The sequence below is a fragment of the Strigops habroptila genome, chromosome 9 (genome assembly GCF_004027225.2).
Source record: "Strigops habroptila isolate Jane chromosome 9, bStrHab1.2.pri, whole genome shotgun sequence".
NCBI classification, from domain to species: domain Eukaryota; kingdom Metazoa; phylum Chordata; class Aves; order Psittaciformes; family Psittacidae; genus Strigops; species Strigops habroptila.
The window spans coordinates 18,496,575-18,517,394 of NC_044285.2; the positions used below are offsets into that span (position 1 = coordinate 18,496,575).

A 20,820-nucleotide genomic window follows, 5' to 3' on the forward strand; every position below is an offset into this window, starting at 1 on the left:
TAGAAAAATAATCAGCCAACAAGTCTGAACTTCTGGACTGGCTCTGGTAATGCTGCAACACGCAGAAGCTGTTTGAGGAGCTCTGCGCATCCAGTATCTTCAGGAGGGTTAAAGTCAGTAATGCCATGTGCAAAGTAGTTGCCACCTGCTTTGATGGATGTAGCAGTCCATTTAAGAGTTGGTTATTTTGGGTTTTTTTAACCCTGGAAGTACAGTTAGGCAATTTTCTCTTCCATCAGAAATTCATGTGCACATACAGAACTATCCATTCTGAGTGAAAGAGTATGTGTTTAATGTTGTTACTTTTAGCTTTTGTTAGGAATTATTCCTTTCAAAATTAAGTAAGGATCCAGGAATGGTTATGTTATCTGGAACTGTTCAAGTAAGACTGAACTGAGCAGAATTCAGTGGGGCTGCTCAATAAGGAGCTTACTGAGCATACTGCAGCAAGGAAAAACGCACTGCAGAGTGATGGTTTGGTGGCAAGATGCTCCAGCAAAACCATAATGCTTTGGAAATCTGGACTTGGGCTGCTAAATTTGTTATTAAGGCCGAAGTTCTCCATACATTTTTTCATTTTATTAGGGCAGGAACAGCATGTTCCAAAATCCAACTACCAGCTTAAAAGTGGATTCTCTATATCCCATTTTTACGTTACAAGTTTATGGCTCTAAAAGCAACATGCAAAAATCTCTACAAAGCACACACAGAGGATTTTACAGCAGAGGCCACTTCAGTAAACAATTAGAACAAAATGAGTTCTGTGTTACACAACATTGACCAGCTAGAACTAAACAAAGCATACTTCTGCACAACTCCATTAGCAGGAGTGGTTTTTGAATGACAGTATTTCCTGATGTAATTTGGGACTTAATTTCAAGGTACCTCTCTATCACACATGACCTCATCTGCTGCCTCAATTCAATGCCTGCACACACCCCCTTCACCCCAGAGGGAGGCACAGCACACTTGGACTGACTGGCTTATCCAGAGGCTTGCACCTACAACCACTACTCTGTGCCAGTTCAACATTGTATCAGACTGCAATTTGAATCTGAATTTGCTGGCATAGCAATTACTTGTTTTAACTAAGTGTATTTGATGGAAACCGATGAATACAGTACCAATTCTTATCATAACTGCAGGAACTAAATGTAACAGCTAAATCTCTCCACTTTTAGCATTATAAAAATGGCAGAGCTCTCTCTTTCACTGAACATTAGGAAAAACTGGGTTTTCTGTGACCACAAGGATACCGAGTATCTGATTAACAGCACTACTTACTGTGATACTAATTTCCATGATGTTTTTAGTTTCAATGGACTTTGGAATTGGTCCTTTCATTCCACAGGCTCTATGTTTCCTTCTCTGGTAACTGGAATTTCTGCTTATGTGCCATATTCTAGGTCAAATATATCCAGATATATGCTGTCCTCTAAATTCTCTCCTCATAGGAAAATCTTGTAAAAACGCTAAGAATAAAACTGAAAAGAATCTATAAAGTCAATTTGTAATATGATAATGAACCAATGATCTCCAAAGAGAAAATGTTGTGCAGAAATTCTCGCTTTAATAAGCCCCACAGAATACACCAATTGTCCTGTATAATTAGGTCACAATCTTTGCTCTCAAATTTAAAACCTATGAACCTTATTTTGCAGAGTTCAGTATGTGTTTGCCTTAATTCTGCAGAGCAATTTCTAAGGTCACAAATTGCACCAACAGAATGTGAACACTGCTCTGCAGCAGCCATATTATCATGGGCTTTAAGGTGAAGCTGTTTGTTAAACAGATTTTGTACAGTAGCAAATAAAAAGACATCTCTCATTCCTTTTGTATTCCTGTTCCTTATTACTATCATTCTGCTCCTGTAGTTTTAACAACGTTAAATATTTTACCACTCGGCTTTCTACAGGGGTTAGAATTTTAGTAAATAAACCAGCTTTCTATAAACTTGCAAAAATAAAACAAGCAGTTTATCAAATAATTACATATCTATATTGCTAATACATGATTCAGTATAAGGCATTCCTTTAGACTTCAGGATATTTAGTCATAACCCTTTATACGTGAACCAAGTTGAACTACCCAAAGGCTGAAAATGACACCCACAACTGCTCACAAAGAGACTTAAAACCCCTTTTCTTCCCCTTTTTTTGCACTTAAACCAGCTGGCAGTCGAGACTGTGCATTCACCCGGAGTCCCTTCCTTAGCTTCCAGACCACGCTGTCCGGATTCATGCCGAAGCTCCCATCTCCTCCTCCCTTTCCTGGTTTTTCTAACAGAGAGGCTTCTCCCGTTACACAGCTTCTCCACTCTCACCTTGTTCCTGGATAATGTTGTACCATATGCACGGGCTCCCCAGATAGTGAAAATATTTTTATTAAGTAATTTTATTCTGGTTTAATGTATGGTAAATGTCCAATGTTGAAGGGCATTCATGATATATATTATCAGGTAAGTTGAGATTGGAACTAGATGATCTTAAGGTCCTTTCCGACCCTAACTATTCTATGATTCTATGCCTAATTTGGTAAGAGCAGTATGTTCAAGATGCAAAGCTACAGCTATGCTCAACCATGTTACAGCAGTTCCTGTCTGCCTAACTTCCAAAGCTTTACTGGAACTATTGCATGATTTTTATTCTTTCAATCCTTCAAAATAAACTATCCTGCAGATTGTCTACAACACAGAACATGGGCAATAACAAGGGTTATTGCTCAGCTACAGCATCTGCTGAGTGCACACAATTTCTCTGTCACTTACATGCTTTTTGCCAAAAGCACTCCATTGAGCTTCTCCTGGGAATGCTCTCCTAGCAGCGCTTCCAGACTCCATGGCTCTCAGGAAAGCTCACTTGTACTTTGCCCTCACTGTGACGATCCAAAGCAGTGCAGCTCCTTCATTTGCTTCACTGTTCCACTGAGCATATCACTTACAAGCTTACCCAACAGGCTACTTGCAAGTGGCAGGAAGCATCTTACTACGTATTTCTTACAACACCGTCTCCACCTTATAATTAAACTCTTTTCTCTGCTTGCCTTGCCTAAAGAAATACTTTGTAGTGTGCAGGTGTTTCTCTTACAAAGTGTGCGGGTGTTTCTCTTACAAAGTGTGCAAACCCCCATCTACACAAGTACTTTTTTCTCCAACACTTTCGTTGAATTGGCTTTCCAGACTATGACATCTGAATTGTAATACACAAAAAATAGGCTCAACTGGAAAATACACATTTTTTCCAAGGCAGAACTTCTTAATAAATTTTGTTTTCATCTTTCACTGCTTGCTGAGGATGACTTGGCCAATTTCATCTCTGAACTCCTACACCTTGGTGGTTTGATTATTTAAGTAACCTATAATAAAGTACACAAAAAGAAAAATCCTTCTTCCAATCAGTGTGTATCTTTTGCTGCTTCGTTTTTTGTGAAAAGTGTCCTAAATATTTATCTCTGTTCTGGGAATTACTTTTTTCCCTAAGCTTTTGTTATGAGTTCTCCAGGACAACGCAGCTATACACATTCCACCAGTCTTAATCTACGCTAGAGCTGCTTTTGGTAATATATTTTGGGTCTACATCTGCACATTCCAAAGTACTTTTCATTGGGTGTCAGGTATTTTCAACAGCTCACTGGGATGTTTGAATTCAAGATGGAATCATTAAGTAATCATCTGACAATTCTTCTGGCAGCAAAAGGCGACGGCTTAAATTACCTATGGGCAACTCTGAAAACTTTAATGATCCCAGCACTTTGCCTAGAAACTTCAGCAACTAAATATCTTCATCTGGATCCCATTCATGAGCAATCCCTTCTCAATTCCCTAAGCTTCCTGCAAGTGCTGAATCCAGTACTTTAAAAGAGAGCTCAGGGGAGAAGTTGTAGGAGGGAGCACAAGACAATAAATTTAGAATCACGAATCTGCTCTTAGTGTTCTAGACAAAGACAACAGAGCCACCCTGACTTCAATCAACATATCAATGTAGTATCAAAGCTTGGATAGCTCAGCAGCTAAACCGAGATCTGTGACCAGCACATAAATAGCCAAGCAGCAAACACTGCATCGCCAGGCTCTGGGGAGCTGTGAGTTGTTACCAGAGTCATTTTGAAGATGTTTTCTCATTTTCTACAGCATAAGGTGAAAACCTCACAGTAACAACATAAGTCCTTTAAAGTCTAATTTTGTATTACATGTAACATTCTCCCTAAATTAAGAAGCAAAGTAATGAGTCACAAGAGGTCCTCATGGTTCTTTACAGGGACATTGCTGCCTATCATGACTGGTTGTCTTCTTTACTCATTACTCCTCTCTTCAAATTAGGGCCATGTTATAATACATTCCTTATTCATTCTATTTAAAGTTTCCCTTTGTCCTTGAAGAACAGGTTAGATTTAGGTTTTAATTGGTTTTCATGTCCTCCTGAGTCTTAAAAAGGGGGCCACAAAGGAGCACAAATACCCTCCTACTCTTGCAAAAGGGTCAGCTGACGTGACAATCTGTTTGCTTTTCATAGTGCACAAGAAACCACTCTCAAATTACTCATATAACTTCTTCCCACACAAAGGCATATTTAATAGCCACAGAATGGCTTAATAAAGAACAAGGTACTAAAGTGAAAGTTAACAGCTGAGACCTGCTGTGCCATGTAACACAGTTGGCACACACAGAGTAAAAATTACCCCTTTACTTGCAAAATATACAACTAGAAGTATTCTTTTCTTTTGTTCGGACTAAACAGCCTCAAAAGCCAGGCCATTTCTTTTGGTGTGCAGACCAGTTCTACAGATAGCTGAGAACTCTGTGGGTGAAGGGGAAGGAATGAACGATATACCCAGCCTTTATTTATCCCTCTCTCTGCAGAAGGCTCTATTCAACAGTTGGGAGCGTTCTGCAAGCCTTCACTGACCTTTGTACAGATTTTCTGGCTCTGATCTCCCCTGCACAGCACAAACCCAGACCTGAAGCTGAAATCCTTCAGTAAGCTGCCTCTTTATGGCCATTTGCAGGGAGCGCAGCAAAGTTAGGTCACACAGAACTCATTATTTCCTCTCTCTCTCATTTTTTAGGTCACAGTGATTTGATTCCAGCCTTATTAAAGGTCCTTTTTTCCTCTTTCCATTTTTCCTAGAATTTAATTTTCTTTGTCTAGTCCTTTCTGCCTGGAATCCTACCTCCAGCATACAAAACAAGGCATAGAAAGTGTGCTACCTAACTCTTAACCACACCAGGTAAGCAATGCTATTTAACAGGACAACATGCACTGACTAGGTCAAGAAACTAACAAAGAAGCATTTATACCACAGACTTGGAATGCATCAAAACTATTTGAAGTTCTAGTCTCTGTGATATTCTTTCACCAGAAATTCAGAAACAAACCAAATGCTCATCACCTTTCTAAACCAGGAAGCTTAAATTTCCTGTTTGCAGTGGGCGCAAACCACTATGTATTTTTAAATTCTTCTACCTTTATTTTTGTTTTAATAAAGAAAACATGGAAACTTTTTATTTGGGTCAAGCATGTCACAAATAGAAGCATGCATGGACTAAAATAAAGGCATTATTACAAATCAGCAAAATCCTAACTTTCATTTGTACATATGCCTGTACTGATCACAAGTCTAATACTGTTTTCTGATCTTTGGACAGATTAAACAAATAACAATTCTCATATTAACTGCACTAGGAATCCAGCAGCAGCAACAACAACTCAACTTTCAAAAGCTTACAAAGATTTCTGAAACTTTTTCCTTTTCCAGAAACGTTAAGTCTACAGTTTGCTCCTAATGATTCTTATCCTGGATTACAAAGCCCAGAACAGAAGAAACCATTATGATAAAAACTATCCCAACCGTTTACCTGAAAGGGTCAAGCAAATCTTCCAAGCAACATAACATGCAACTTGTTACCTAAACAAATGTGAAATTAGGTTAAACTTAACAGAAAAATATCTGCCTGATACAATAGTTCAGTCTCTGGGAATGGATAATTAGTACTCAGCAATATTGACAAAGTTATAATTAAGCAGAAGTTAAAGTATTTCCTGTGAAATGTGTTGTTCTATTCTTAAAGTAGGTATTTCTAAAACCTCTAGGGATGGGGAGCTTTCTCTAACAGAAGACACCATTCCAGCGATGGAGTAACAGGACAGAAAGAAGACAGCAGCCAATAGGGTTATCTTACATGTAAAAAGGTGACATAAATCCGAACACAAACCCTTCTAAAATGCAGTTCCCTGCTCCTGTCTCCACGACATGGGTTACCTGCTTAAGTTCTCTTGCCTTTGATGGGAAGAAGATGCTCAACTACAAAGGCTAATTATGATCTAAGGATTATTCCCCCAGAATCCAAAGGGAAGAGAGACCCATCTGCATAGCTGCAGCTAAGGTATTTTCGATAGCCCATTCAAAGTAGATTATATGCATTGTAATACGTGCAGAGCAACCGCTACTGAACTTCTAGAGCCTTTAGTGCTGCTCTGACCCTCAGAGACACAGGAAGGGATGGCACGGGAGCATCGACTGATTTTTTTCTTGACTATCTGAACTTTGTTATAATCTAGTATTTGCAAATGCCTGTTATATCACCACATAGTCGAAAAGCTTCTACTGAAGCACAAGAACCTGGTAGTTTACCAGTATTTTCAGCCAGCCTTCCATAGTTTTGCTAAGCTGTGAGCGGCTGAGCCAAAGGAGCTAAACATACCTCTTGTTGGAACTGCTATACACAAACTCCTGCTGAGCCCACCTCTGGTCTAAGAGCCTCTGTGCTACCAAATGAAAGCTGTACAGCTAGATAGATGTAAAAAGGATACAAGCAACATAGTCCGTACTGAATGATGCTATCAGGTTTAATGCTAAACTAGAAGTTAGCATAGGAGAAGAAATCCATTTAGAAACTTCATTACAATTTTTCTCATTCTAGCTTCAAAAGATAGATCTTATTCTGCATTTGATAGCAGAGACACCATCAGACAGACAAGATTCTTGTGGATCTGCACAGCAGCATGAGACAAACTCAAGCTGTGAAAAACTGGCAAATCAGTTTGTTAAAATAAATACTCAGGCTACTTTACCCATTTTCAAAGCTTTCTGAAATATTCTGTGCATTTTCATCTTGTAATGTTTTCGTAAGAGGCTCTCCCCTGTTAGGCATGCTGACAAGCCCTCTAAAGTTGGTCACAAAAATGCTCAGGAACTGTGCGGGTCAGGCATAAATAAGCTACTTGGACAACTGAAGAAACCAACAGTAACTGGTTATTTGTTAAAAAAAGCCAACACGCAACGCAAGAGGAGGAGACTGCAGCTACAAAAGCTGTTTCTTTCTGATTTTAACATGCCTGAAATGTCGCAGTGCCTGTGAGCTGCTTAAAACTTTCCTTTTAATTCAGTTTTCTTCAATTATCCATGAGAAGAATGTTAATGAGTCTACAATGCTTTAAGATGCAAATCTTTTCTTTTGCCAAGATTTCCAACGAATTCGTTCACACAAGTTGAAGCAATTCTAACTTTATTAACTCTAGTTTCTAAAAAGAACATTCAGTGATTTTCTTAAAGAAAACACAGATTAATTACATTAGGAAATGCCTTCAAGTCAATTATACCTATGAAACCCAGTAGCGTAATAGCCAAGTGCCTCCTCCAGCATCGCAACTACACCAACACTTCACCAAACCAGGCCCATCACATACTGAGGAAGTTTCTACACATGACTAAACAATTACTTCCCAGGATGTAAGCAAATGTAGTTTAGCTCCTTGGGCTACTTCTACACTAGTAAACAAAAGAGATCCAGGGAATGGCTCAAGCCACCCACTGTGAGCACCTTCCCTGGGATGGTTTTGGTCTGTGAAAACTGGCATTTCCCTAAGCCAGGGGATAACCCAGGCCAGGGGCTGTCACTGGGAGACGACGTTAATGAGTATCCTTTCTGGAAGAGAAGGATGCAAGCTATGCTGTGCCGTTTGCCTTCAGAGCCAGAGAACATGATCTAGAACATCTCATTCAGTGGTACAAAGCGATTAGGAATATGTAAGACTAGTAAACATCTACCTTTCTATAAGGATGGGAATTCTATTCCAGAGTATCTTGCACTATATCAAAATGTCTAACTGTAGATAATGCAATTTGAAATGAAAGGAAAAGAAAGAAAACTTCACAGTGGGATCCTAAGGGGTCTATTCTCACACCAGAAACTTGCTTTGAAAATACCTGAACGTGGAACAGAGGATATTTCAATGGTAAAAATGTGTCCAATTCAGATGTGTGTGAAAAATAAATTTTGTCAGGATTTATTTAGTTCCTTCATTTTGGGATAAGACTCCAAATTTCCTCTTTGTTCTGATGATTCTTTGTAGAAAGCCACTAGGCATCTTCCATGGGCTTGCAACTAGCTTTCCTGAAAGACTGTAAAGGAAAAACAGGATTAAACTTTGTTGCAAGAAATCTCATTGGGGTTTTTTTTTGCTTTTCTGGTCATCTAAAATGTTTTACATGCTACGTTATATATCTAATTGGAAGGAATCCAATTAGATGAGCATTAATTACCTTGCTTGGCTTGTACCTTGTGTGTTGAGTGGCTAACTAACAGGCTGGCCTCATGGAAGGAAAATGTCTGTTAGTACTCTAAAATATTACTTTCAGCAAATAAACAGAAAACCTCAAATATACATCCCTTCTGTACATACTGTGTTTAGAAAGAATATGGTTGTTTTTCAGATCATCTTCCTTAAACAAACTGATGGTTAGAAAATTATTTTGTTGCAATCAAGGATTCTCTGATGCTAAATCACTCCCCAGGTAACAGAAGTGGCTGCAGGGCAGCCAGGCTGAGGACCAAGCAGAATTTGTCCAGGGTGACTACTGGAGAAGATTTGGTTTTGGACTGGTTGTTGTTTGACTGTAATAGAAAACTCACAAGATTGTGATAAACTCAGTTTCCTGCAATTGTCAGCTACAAACAATTCTGTCATTTTAACAGTAGGCTTATGAATATCATGCTGGAAGAAACAGTTCTACACAGAATTTGCCTTTGTAGTTCTGGTACAACATTTCTAGGTATTCTTCAAGTTTCAAGTAGTAAATCCCAGCAAATGGGGCTAGCAACTTATCTAGAGTTCAGTAAGGAACGATCTCCACCTTCAAATGATTTTTACATGCTGCCGTTTACATGATGCTACTTGTGGACCTTTTCTTTTATACCTATACCTACCTGCATGCAACTTGCCCAAGGCTACACCAGACTCAGACTGGAGTTTTGCAGTGGGATGGGCTGCTTTTTCCAACTACAGGTTAAGATTTCTTGGTGTTGACAGTTTCACAAAGCTACAAAGCAAATTAAGAAGCAAATAAAGCTCATACACTGTTCACGTCTTTTGCTCTACAATTGATTGGTATCTTTCAGGAATTAGTGACTGATACTTAAAAAGACACTGTCACTACAAATTTGCAGTGTCACAAGATCCCCAACAGAAATGTTATAGAGGCCAAAACAAAGCCATGTTGTTACTAAGGTCAGTAACCAACAGAGCTGCAACACACAGATCAGCCCCAGTGTGGGTGGAGTCTGTAGCACCCCTCCGTGTTTGGGACAGGGTGCTTCAGGTTTAACTCACAATGCCCCTATGGCAACATCAAACTGCTCCTAGCTGTGTACTCCCCCATTTCTTTAAATGTAAGAAAGGAATGTTTATGCTTCGCCACAAAACTTTGTGTTTGCTTAAAATGAATGGAATATACTAACTCTGGATGCTCCTTGCTGCTCATCCCAATTAGTTTAAGCAGGTTGTCAATTAATGTAACAAAACAACTCTGTGCAATTGGCCCTGGTTTTTTCCCCTTTTTATTAATCATGTAGCTGGTAACAAACATCTTAGTGTAAAACAATGCTTTTTGGTACAAGCATGATGTTAAATCGACAGTCTTATTGTTATTCCAGACTTCCACCACTGAGTCTGAAAAAAATCCCCAAAACAACCCTCACTCCACAACAAGCACCAGCAAAACATCCAATAACTTTCAGTTTCTATTTCAAAGCCTTTTTTACATTTATTGGACAAAATAGCACCACTTTTGCACCACTTTTTTCATTTTTTTTCTTTTAATTATCATTATTTCAAACCAGCCCTCTCAAAGCCTGGCAGTTTTTCAATTTGCTACTAATTGCAGCTCTGTGTCTGCTGTGTTCCCGGACGGCTGTTAACTGCATTTACTGTGATTATATACTTTGATACCTTCCTCCTCCCCCAGTGTTTTCTCATAAAATTAAAGATTTACTTTTGGCCTCTAAAACATTCCAGCTAAAATAAACACATCACCAACTGCAGAGTTACTCTTAAAGAGAGTAGATTTCAGGGTTTAAGCAAAATTCTGAATTCAAACATGTCTTCAGACATGACTGTGGCTAAGCCTCCAGTAAGCCTTAGTAAACAAATGAGTCTCAACACATACCTCAACGATCAACACATTTATGGCAGCTTGGGCCGAGACGATGCTGAGGGCAGATTCCATAATGACAAGCCCCAGACAAGCAACATCTTTCTAAACTCACATACACTTTTTATATTAATTAATTTCTAATGAAGGAATTCACGTCAGAAGGAGGACAACTTTTACCCTCAGCTGTGGCTCCCCACTCTCACAGAACAAGAGAATTCATCTATACACAAATCAGCACCTCTAGGCAAAACCAAAAGACTACATCACACACATTCTTCAGGTGAAGCAGTTTATCCCACAAAACACTTGGCAATCCACCAGCATAACCACCCGCATGTATTAGTATTTCACAGAATTTCCAGTAGCAATCTCTTTGTAAAGATGTTTTCTCTCATTGACCATGCTACAGCAAAAGGAACTTCATTTTGCTTTTCTGAACAATGCATTCTGCTTCCCAGGGAATTGTTCCACAACAATACAGCGAAAAAGGCAGATTAGTTTGTGCAAAACTTCTGGATTCTGCCAATAACAAAAGCATCTTAGATTTGCCTGTAAAAACCACTTTGTAGTAATTAAGGAAAGAATCATAAAGAAAAAAAAGTAGCTGTGAATACATATCAGGAGATATGCAGTCAAATTTTCTACAGGCCCAAACCACTTAGAAATGCCCAGGCTTTAACCAATCACTGCTGTACCATGAAAACAGGTGTGTCTTACTCCTTCTGCATTACTAGCAATTAAAATTAATTACTACAGATTGTTGCAATTTTAACTAAAATTTGCCTCAGAAAAACCCTCTAAAGATGCTAGTTACTTACTACACACTGCCCTAAACCAGCTCAAAACAAATGCCATCATTATTGTGAGGGAAAAAGTTCCAGTACCATTAAAGGTCCATTATATGAAACTGTTATACTTCACGTAGGCTTTTAAAAGTATATTTTAAATAAGGCTAAAAATCACAGGTTACAAATATTATTTAAAGGGTTTTTTCCTAGCAACTTTGTAGAACTCATGACACCTGTTCAGGACGCTGAAGAATCCAGCTCAACACTAAGGAAAGTCTGTTGTGATTCTCACTTCACCTTCTGGAGGGACAAGTGAAGTTCTTTATGCAAATTTAGTGTGACTGAAAACAGACACAAGTTTCAAGCTCTCAGATTCCTGAATTATTCTTTTTTCAGGTGTTCGTAATGAAATTTATTCTTGGAACTTCTTTAAAAATCAAGGGTGCTGTAAGGAGCTGCAGCTGCAGTTCAGCAGATTGTACCCTCACCTGTGTCTCCAGGATGCTGCTTCCAACAACAGCTTCACGGTTTAGAAGGCATGATTGATGAGAAAGGGTAATATGGCCAGATAAAAGACAGAAATGCAAACAAGGAGGTTCTATGAGTATTTCACATAATGGATATTAAAAGATAAACACGTAATTCTTGTAGCATATAAAGGTGCTCTGTGTTCCCAATGCCAGGTGGGAAGTAGTGCTTTGGCTCTTGTTTTGTGCTACCAGTGGGAGTACCTATTTCAGAACTGAAGGCAGAGTCCTCTGGTGGTTAAATGAAGAGGGCACTAGGGTCTAATTATCCGGCACTCCCAGTCCTCGTTCCTGTTCTGTTTACCTGCAGAGAACAGGAATTCTCTGCTTCTTTTTCTGTTTCCATCTACACACAGATTTGATACTGTGCAAGTAAAAAGTGACAAGGTGAGGGAGGGAAAGAGCAATAAAAGAGATCAGCTGCTCATCTGAGAAATGGGCAATCAACTGCTGGTCAGGAACACCCACAGACTTAAGGACACCAGGTATGTAGCAAAAGAAACAGAACTGAGCATACACACTCTTGATCACCAGCTTAGTTAAGGAATCAATGCTGTAATTGCTGAGAAATATGCCTGCATATATAAAGGTAGTATTACATTTATTACTAACTATGACAAATTAGATGAGTAAAACCAGCTGCTGAGGATTCCAACTCTGTTCCATAAATATAGTATTGATAAATAGGAAATGTTCTGCTTCAGACAACTAGAGAAGCACTGTATTCCCCTCAGCTGTCAGAATGACTGCAGTTCTCAGAGTAGAGTGACGCAGGAGATGACTGAAAGAACGCTGATGAGCTGATATCTCTATTTTTCTAATCCAAACACCAGCCCTTACCACTTTTCCCACTAATTCTTTGAATACATAAGGAGTTTGTTGTACCAAGTGGAACAAAAGAGGGAGAAAACAAATACTGAATATTAAATATAACCTGATAGCTCCCTCTAAAATAATGACAGAGTAAGGAAATCCGGAACAAAGCAGGAGGCTCACTCCTCTTAAGCAAAGATCCACTACTAGTATCAACAGTTACTAGTAAGAAACCACCCACAAGTCTGAGTTTGTATTACATTTACCAACATCTACATACACCTAGATGAGGGTTTCTATTTGCTGAAACGATATGCTGTGTCTTTAAAACATATTATAAATTCATCTTTGAACTTAAATTGTCAACGAATTTCATTATGTACTTTGAGAGCCGCTCAAGTGCTAAAGCATTCAGCTACTGGTAGTAGATTTATCATTTCTTATTAAACAGGAATATTATCTTCAAGACTAGAAGATTATAGATAATTTACTTGTAAGGTGAAGGTCATTACTAGAATAAACTGGTTTGGGGTTTTTTTCCCCCCTTAAAGGGATATATAGTTCTCAGACTAAAAGTTTACAGAGTACCTTACTATAGTTATTTTAGGAAATAATGTATTTACTTGTCAATATAGTTTCAAAATTGCAGAAGGTATTTACAAGTTCAGCTGCTGATAATTATGCTTAGAGAAAGTAATAGTTACCAACACTCATTTCTTTCTTTGATATAATATTTTCCTGTATTCAGCTCCTTCTCCTTTAGTAAGTCGACAAGCAGGAGTACACAAGGAACAGATTACATTAATTCAATCTTGTAATAATATTGACCTGAAATAGAGTAGAAAGTTCATTATAATGGCACTAGAGCTTCAAACAACAAAATGTTTCATTCTAAACCTACACTAGTTTTTTTTCCTCCTTTTTCTGCATTTTCCACTGTTAGACAATGCAACAACGTTCTGTTCTTCACAATCAACTTTTTACCTCCACTGCGGTTGACACAGTGCTGCAGCCTTTGGGTTACCATAACCACAGCAGATTTCTTGGTTTATAAAAACGTTTCCAGGAATCAAGAGCTGTCCCCTGGAATACAAACCAGCTTGTCACTGTTTCTACTTGACCTTGAACAAAACCTGTTCTTGTTTCATACAGTTTTGCTCTATTTCTTATTTGTGATTTTCAGCATTAACTTCCCTTCTTCTACGGGAGTGTTTTTACTCAGCTCCCGCTCCAGCACCAGTTATCTCCTTTCACCTGAACCATAAATAATTCATTGGAGACCTTCGGTTGCCTGGAGACCGATGAAAACTAACCCCAGTTTCCAGCCCACTCTCAGAACACCGGCTTGAGGAAAAGACGAGTAAAACACCAAACACAAAGCAGGGACACACTGTTAGCTCCGTTTGTTTTAAAAGCCCCAAAACACTGAGGAACAAAGCGCCAGAAGTCTATTAACAAACAGAACGGCTCCTAAGGCACAAACAGCACTCGATTCCTAGGAGCGGGAAGTATACAGGAAGGTGTTCGCCGGGGTTTGCTAAGGGCAGATATGAATTAACACACCTCACGGGACAGGAGGAAGGGGAAACAGCCACGGAACGAGACCGCGGCCGTACCGCCGAAGCCAACCCCGCGGTACCTCAGGAGCCGGGCGGGAAGCGCGCCCCATCCCGCCTCAGCGCGGCCCCGCCCCGTGCGCGCACCGGCGGTGACGTCACGCGCGGGAATTCTAGACCGTTCCAGGCCCGTGACGTAGGGCGGCGTCATTCCAGAAGATTCGGCCGCCGCCCGTATAAAACCCGCGGAAGAGGCGGGGCGAGCCCCAGCGGACACCGGCGGCGGCGGCAGCGGCGGTGAGCGCGGCCCGCGGGGCCTCGGCGGGGCGGGGGGCGGCCCGCAGTGACGCGGTGTAACGCGGTGTAACGCGGTGTGTTCTCCCGCAGGGCACCATGGTGAAGGAGACGGAGTATTACGATATCCTGCAGGTGAAGCCCAATGCCTCCTCCGAGGAGATCAAGCGCGCCTACCGCAAGCTGGCGCTGAAGTACCACCCCGACAAGAACCCCAGCGAGGGCGAGCGGGTACGTGGGAGCCGGGGCCGGGCCGGGGCTGTGAGGCGGCAGCGCTCCCGGCAGCACCCCCATCGGGCAGGCCCCTCCGGCCGTGCGGGGCTGGGGCCGGGGCCGAGCTCAGGTCTAGGCCCCGCGTGCGCCGGCCGGGCCTTACGATGGGGAGCGCCGCCGGGGTCTGTCGCAGGGTGTGTGTGGGGCACCGCGGGTGTGCTGCGGGCCGGCCGTTGTTAATGAAGAGAGGCGGGAAGTGCGCCGTAGAGTTGATTTTAGAGCTGTGTTTTGCTTAAAGGATCGGCATAATGCTCCTCCTGCAGTGTAGTGCCATTAAATGAAGGCTCCCGTTTTGCAGAGCCTGTAGGAGGCGTCTGTAGGTGGCAGCAGGCCTGGTGGCCGGGCTGTGGCAGGAGTGGACACCATAGTTCCCCTTCCCAGGTGCAGTTCCTCCTACTCTCCATAGTTGCCAACAGGAGTTCATTCTTACAGAGATGCTGCTTAAAACAGGCAAAGCTGCACAGATTCCTAGCGTGCCGATGGCCGTTGTGCTGTCAGGTGTTGCAGAGACCAGTGGTGGATCCAGCTGCCAGCACTGCTGTGTGTGCTGGGGTGTGCTGGATGGATCTGTGTTCCTGAGCAGGATTAGTTTCCTTCAGAGAAAATGCTAATGCAGATGTGCAAGGTAACTATCCAAGGAAATCACTGGGCTGCACATGGGTGGATTGTTCACAACAAAGCCAATTCACGCATTATTAGCAGAGACCAGCTCAACTCCACGTGTTTTCTGGGAGGATAAATGAGCACCACAACTGGAGAATGATGGAAAACTTGAATAGTAGGAGTATTTATCTAAAAGCTGGTCTGATAATGCCTTAATATAGGAATTGAAACTCCGTATTTGTGTATCTAGTACAGTACTCTACAAAACTCCAAGTTGTTAAAAACTCCAGGCTGTTAAATAGTAATGTAGTCAAAGGTGACCTTTTCTGCCTTTGGCCTGGTTTTTTATGTGTACTTCTTTACCTGGTCATGAGTAAATCATGCTCAAAATGGAAGCATCCATTTCAATAATGGCAAATTGTGCTTAAAAGTAATTTTAGTTATATTAGTAATAGGAAATAAGAAAGTCTCCTATTTTTTTTATAAAGTGGATGTTTTGATTTGTGTCTGAGTCCTACTTGCTATGAGTAAGCAATACCAGTGTCTGGTCACTTAAATCTCTGTTTAGTTCTAGCTGGATGTAGTAGCTGAGCAGGCATGAAGGACCCCTCTGTACCTCTAGAATGAGTAGCACTGCTGTGGCTGTGAGCATCTCAGGAAGCCCAAGACTTTGGGGATAGTATCATGGCCCTTTTTAAGTGGGATTTGTTAGAGGTGTATAATGATTGCAACTACCACAATCATCACATTGTAGTTTGCATATGCTTGTAAGTTGGAGGTGACTCTGAATTAACCCCACGTGTAACATGGGAGGAGGGGGGAGAGGGAGAAAAGGGGTGGTTTTCCTGAACAAATGTGTACTATTATGGTCTGTAACACATTTGCGTAGGGAGTTTCCCTTTTGAAAAAATGCTCCAAGAGAGTGCTACAGTGGCTCAGTCTGAAGATGGGGTTGCATATGAGAGGGTGACTTTTCCTCTTGGTCATAGTTGTTCAGAGCTTCTTTTTTCTTTTTAGTTTAAACTCATATCCCAGGCATATGAAGTTCTGTCGGACCCAAAGAAAAGGGACCTCTATGACCAGGGTGGGGAGCAGGCTATTAAAGAAGGAGGCCTGAGTGGCGGCAGCTTCTCTTCACCCATGGACATCTTTGACATGTTCTTTGGTGGTGGAGGCCGAATGAATAGAGAGAGAAGAGGTACACAGTTCTAAACAAGTTCTAGAAACTCTAACCATGCACTTAAGCATAAAACACCTGTGCTATGGTACTGCTGTTCTACTAAGTGCACATAGTGTGGTTATTACTCGTTGCAACAATAGATTACTTTAAGTTACTCTAGCATTAAGATTCTAATAAAGCAGATAACATGACATAGCCATAGCAATCTTTCTGATGCCTTCCATTTATTTTTTGTTAAAGGGGGTGTGGGTAATGTCAAGGGGAGGGGGAAGCATTGGTAGGTTTAGAGCAGATGAATTAGACCTGGTTTAAGTTACTTTTTTTTTCCAGATCTGTAGCTCATTTGCTCATACGCTTTGGGCAACTTGCTTCAAAGGACACCATCAACTTAAGTAATGTTAAATCTCATGAAATTATTTGGGAGAAATTATGTGAAACTCAGTATAATGCTGCCAAAAGCACAGTGATTTTTGTCTGTTTCCATGTCCAATGTCTATTGAAGGAGCAAGTAGTAACTTGCACTAAAACATTTGAAATTATGCTGTGAAGTGGCATGGAAATTCATAGGTAGGCAAAACAGCAACTTCTGAATTGACTAGATGTGAAGCTGGTAGTGTCCTTGCACCTTGCTGTTTCAGTTAAGCCTATAAAATTGGGGGTAGGAGCAGGGATAGGGTGGCTTTAATGATGCTTTGCGTAATTACAGCTAGACTTTTGTGTTCTGACATTAAGTGGGTGCAGCACAGTGGAAGCTGATGAAACTGCACGTGCTTTTAAAGGGGGCTGAGCTGTGTTCAAAGTTTGTAAAGAACTTTTCATTTCTTCAGTGAGACTGTGCATGTGTGGACAAGTGTAGAAGCCTTTAAATAAACATTTGTCCTTACAACAGCTGAACCAGAATTAATCTCTCTCTTTTTCTTCTGAAGGCAAGAATGTTGTACACCAGTTAGGTGTATCTCTTGAAGACTTGTATAATGGTATTACAAGGAAACTGGCGCTGCAGAAGAATGTTATTTGTGGAAAGTGTGAAGGTAAAAACAAGTAGTGGCTTCACCCCCCTCTCACTACAAGCTTTTTACTTTTCTCTTTTAAAGAACATTGGGGGTGGGGCTAGGAATGAAGTGTGGCTGTTCTGCTTCTCCCTCTCCTTCATCCCCTCCAAAAGTCTCCATTTATGTTTTCATTTATGCTTATCCAAGAATAAGACTTTCTTAAACATACTGATGTAAAGTTACTCCTCTAATGGCGGGCTTAGACTCGCTGTGAATTCTAGTTAAGGGTACCTAAATTATAAGTGCCTTAATCTGGAACTTTATTAAATGGCTGTTTTGTTAATATTTTTTAATTGCTGTGGGTAGCAGTCTAGCTTGTATTACGCAACTATTTTTACCACTATTAAGTATCCGTAATGACTGGCCTTGTTTGAGGTAAATTTTAATGAGGTCTTGTATCTTGGTACTCTATTAAATGTTTAGCAAGCAGATTCTTTTGAAAGTATTAATGGAATGTAGGTGCTGAAGTTGGGATGCTGCATTGGGAGGTGGGGCAGAGGCTCATCGAACAAGCTGCGCATGGAAAACTTGACTTTCTTTTGCTCGTAAAACTTCTAACTTGTGGGGCATGTTTTGTGATAGAAACTAAATTCCAGTTGCATTGGAAATGCATTACTGAATGACTCTGGAGTTGCCCAAAAGGTGCTCTTGAAGTCAGTGAGTTCCAGCCTGACTACAGTAGAGTGACTTCTTATTTTTTGAGACTGAGATCAGATTTAACGTTTTTGTCAAAGGTTACGGTGGAAAGAGAGGGGCAGTGGAGAAGTGCCCTGTGTGTAAAGGAAGAGGAATGCAAGTTATAGTTCAGCAGATTGGACCTGGCATGGTACAACAAATCCAAACTGTGTGTCCAGAATGCAAAGGCCAAGGTGAAAGAATAAATCCAAAGGACAGGTGTGACAACTGCAATGGCTGTAAGGTTGTAAGAGAGAAAAAGATCATAGAAGTTCATGTTGATAAAGGTAAGGACTGACTGTCTGTTCTGTCTCTCTTGCCATGGTCTGTAGTGCTGCAGAGAATAAATGGCTTTGGTTTTTCTCCAGGTATGAAAGATGGTCAGAAGATAGTATTTCATGGAGAAGGTGACCAGGAGCCTGATCTGGAGCCTGGCGATGTTATAATTGTGCTTGATCAAAAGGATCATAGTGTCTTTCAGAGGCGAGGGCATGACTTAATCACAAAAATGAGAATTCAACTCTCGGAGGCTTTATGTGGCTTCAGAAAGACCATTGAAACTCTGGATAACAGAGTTCTTGTTATATCATCTAGGCCAGGTAGGTCTTAAAGAGTTCTGATGCTACGTGAACTGCCTGCCTGTTTCATTGTGCCTGGTCTGGGGTTTTCTGGGGTGTTTGTGGTACACTTTGGGTTTGGGTTTTGGGTGTTTTAACCAGTTGATGAAATGGATTCAAACTATACTTGGAAATCATTGAATTTAGCTGGTGGTTTGTCATTCTTGTCACTCATTCTAAAACATAACATGCAGAGTTACAGCTAAAGTTGTCAAAGGCTTCTTAATAAACCTCAGCCTCGGTGGGGAGCCAGGAAAATATTCAAGAGGCTGGAAACTTAAAGTCTACTACATTATCTGTTAATTCAGCATGAAGGCTGTGCTAAGAGAGGCTAAGTCCCTTTCAGTAGGGGAAATGGCCTGTATAGTCTGGTTGTAGGACTCCTCGGTCTGCAGCCTTTTCTGTGAGTTAGTTGTTCGTAGTCTCCCTCGGATGCAGTGGGAACACTGCTTGTGTATAACCCTGCTTTTCATGGCTATGAAGGAAGTGTCCATCACAAGCTTACTTAAAGCTTTCATCTCTGTGTAGGTGAAGTGATAAAACATGGTGACCTAAAGTGTATCTACAATGAAGGGATGCCTGTCTACAAATCTCCAATGGACAAAGGCAGCTTAATTATACAATTTCTGGTAAGTTGACTGCTTTTCTGTAGCAAAGGTGGCTGTGTTGGCATCAGGAGGAACTAACTCTTCATTAAAAAAACCCTTATGAAATTGTAGGTCCAGTTCCCAGAGCACTACTGGCTCCCAAGGGAGAAACTGAGTCTGCTGGAGGCCCTGCTTCCTCCACGAGAAGATGTTATGATTACGGATGAGATGGATCAGGTAGACCTTGAAGATTTTGATCCAAGTGAGCAAACCTACCGTAACAGTGGGGGAGAGGCATATGAAGAAGATGAGGAGGGTCCAAGAACAGGAGTACAATGTCAGACATCTTAAAGCAAGGTGAAATGGATGTCATCTACAATGTAAATTTTCACAATGAAAACTGCATGGCTGTAATAGCCACTGCTTGTGGTTTTTGTGTTCAGCAAATTGAGTTGCTGCGCTGTCAGTATCACCTTTTTGTAACTAATTTATATTGTGTTCTTGTAGTCTTTATATAATGCAAATGTCACACAGCTGAGAACCAACTGAGTTGGTATACATTTTCCTTTGCTGTGAAGGTTCTCACTTTATTTCACCTATGCTATTTATATAAGACTTGGGCAATATTGACAGAGGCTAAGTGGAGTGTCTTATGTAAATACTTTCATACTGGAAAATTAATTTCATAGAATAAAACATAGCAGAAATAACTTCTAATAAATAGAACTCTTCACATTTTATTCTTGTCTGGTACTTTCTGAGCCACTTGAGAATCTTCTTCAGTAAGTTTTCTTGTAAGCTCAGACTCCTACCACCTAGTCCAGATTGTTCTCCATATTCAACTCTAGTACCTGTCTCATTTTGTGTTTAAGAAGCATTTTGTGCCTCTTGCCTGTGTTCTTTTGTTGTGTCAGAGTAGCATTCCTTCAGCTGCATAGCTGTATGTAACCTGGGGTCGTAAGGTATCACCCTGTGTATAGAGTGTACCCCCCATCCTTCTAATTCACATACAGGCAAATAGTTCCAAATAAAAGTTTGTTCTTTCAGAAGCTAAGCTCTCTATTTCAGCCTTTCCTAGAAAGTGTTTTTACTTCCTGCTACCTCTTATGTGCTTGAGCCTTCACTAAGATGAATAAACTGAACCCACATTAATTCCAGCCCAGCCAGGACAGTACACAGCTGCTGTTTGATAATGTAATAATACACCATTGTAGAATGAGCACATGAAAGCTGGCTTTTGCTTTTATCTGGTTTCTAGTCAAGTTGGAAACAACACCCCTTCTTAGCGAAATTAAACCATGATGCATGAGCTGCGTGTCATCATCTAATTGCTGGAACAGGTGCTGAGCTTAAGTGACCCTATTGAGTGCAGGCGGTCGTCCCCCATGCACACAGCCTCTGCTAAAATAACCTGCTGTGAGCCT

The 20,820-nt window shown here is 40.8% G+C and overlaps 2 protein-coding genes across 12 annotated transcripts in view; one reads left to right on the forward strand and one right to left on the reverse strand.

Annotated features, from left to right (window-relative positions):
- Positions 1-13,298, reverse strand: part of ACSBG1 (acyl-CoA synthetase bubblegum family member 1) — a 36,403-nt gene extending 23,105 nt beyond the window's left edge. For 3 of the 6 annotated variants that reach the window (XM_030498027.1, XM_030498029.1, XM_030498028.1), the window contains exon 1: positions 7,071-8,178. In XM_030498027.1, coding sequence (XP_030353887.1) covers positions 7,071-7,150 — 80 coding nt within the window. In that variant the 5' untranslated portion in view covers positions 7,151-8,178. Of the gene's footprint in view, positions 1-1,284; positions 1,461-6,809; positions 8,179-8,205; positions 8,401-9,205; positions 9,399-13,263 lie in introns of those variants that run through there. The other 3 variants (XM_030498035.1, XM_030498030.1, XM_030498034.1) reach the window with 3 other exon arrangements.
- Positions 13,299-14,241: 943 nt separating this feature from the next.
- Positions 14,242-20,136, forward strand: DNAJA4 (DnaJ heat shock protein family (Hsp40) member A4). 6 transcript variants are annotated; one of them, XM_030498042.1, is made up of 8 exons: positions 14,242-14,412; positions 14,503-14,640; positions 16,303-16,483; positions 17,392-17,496; positions 18,252-18,479; positions 18,561-18,791; positions 19,338-19,438; positions 19,529-20,136. In XM_030498042.1, the coding sequence occupies exons 2-8, from the start codon at positions 14,509-14,511 to the stop codon at positions 19,745-19,747; spliced, it is 1,197 nt and encodes a 398-aa protein (XP_030353902.1). In that variant the 5' UTR covers positions 14,242-14,412; positions 14,503-14,508; the 3' UTR covers positions 19,748-20,136. The 6 variants fall into 6 exon arrangements, with proteins under 6 accessions (XP_030353902.1, XP_030353901.1, XP_030353905.1 ...); XM_030498041.1 differs by having other exon boundaries at positions 14,340-14,640; XM_030498045.1 differs by lacking the exon at positions 16,303-16,483 and having other exon boundaries at positions 14,389-14,412.
- The last annotated feature ends 684 nt before the right edge of the window (positions 20,137-20,820 follow it).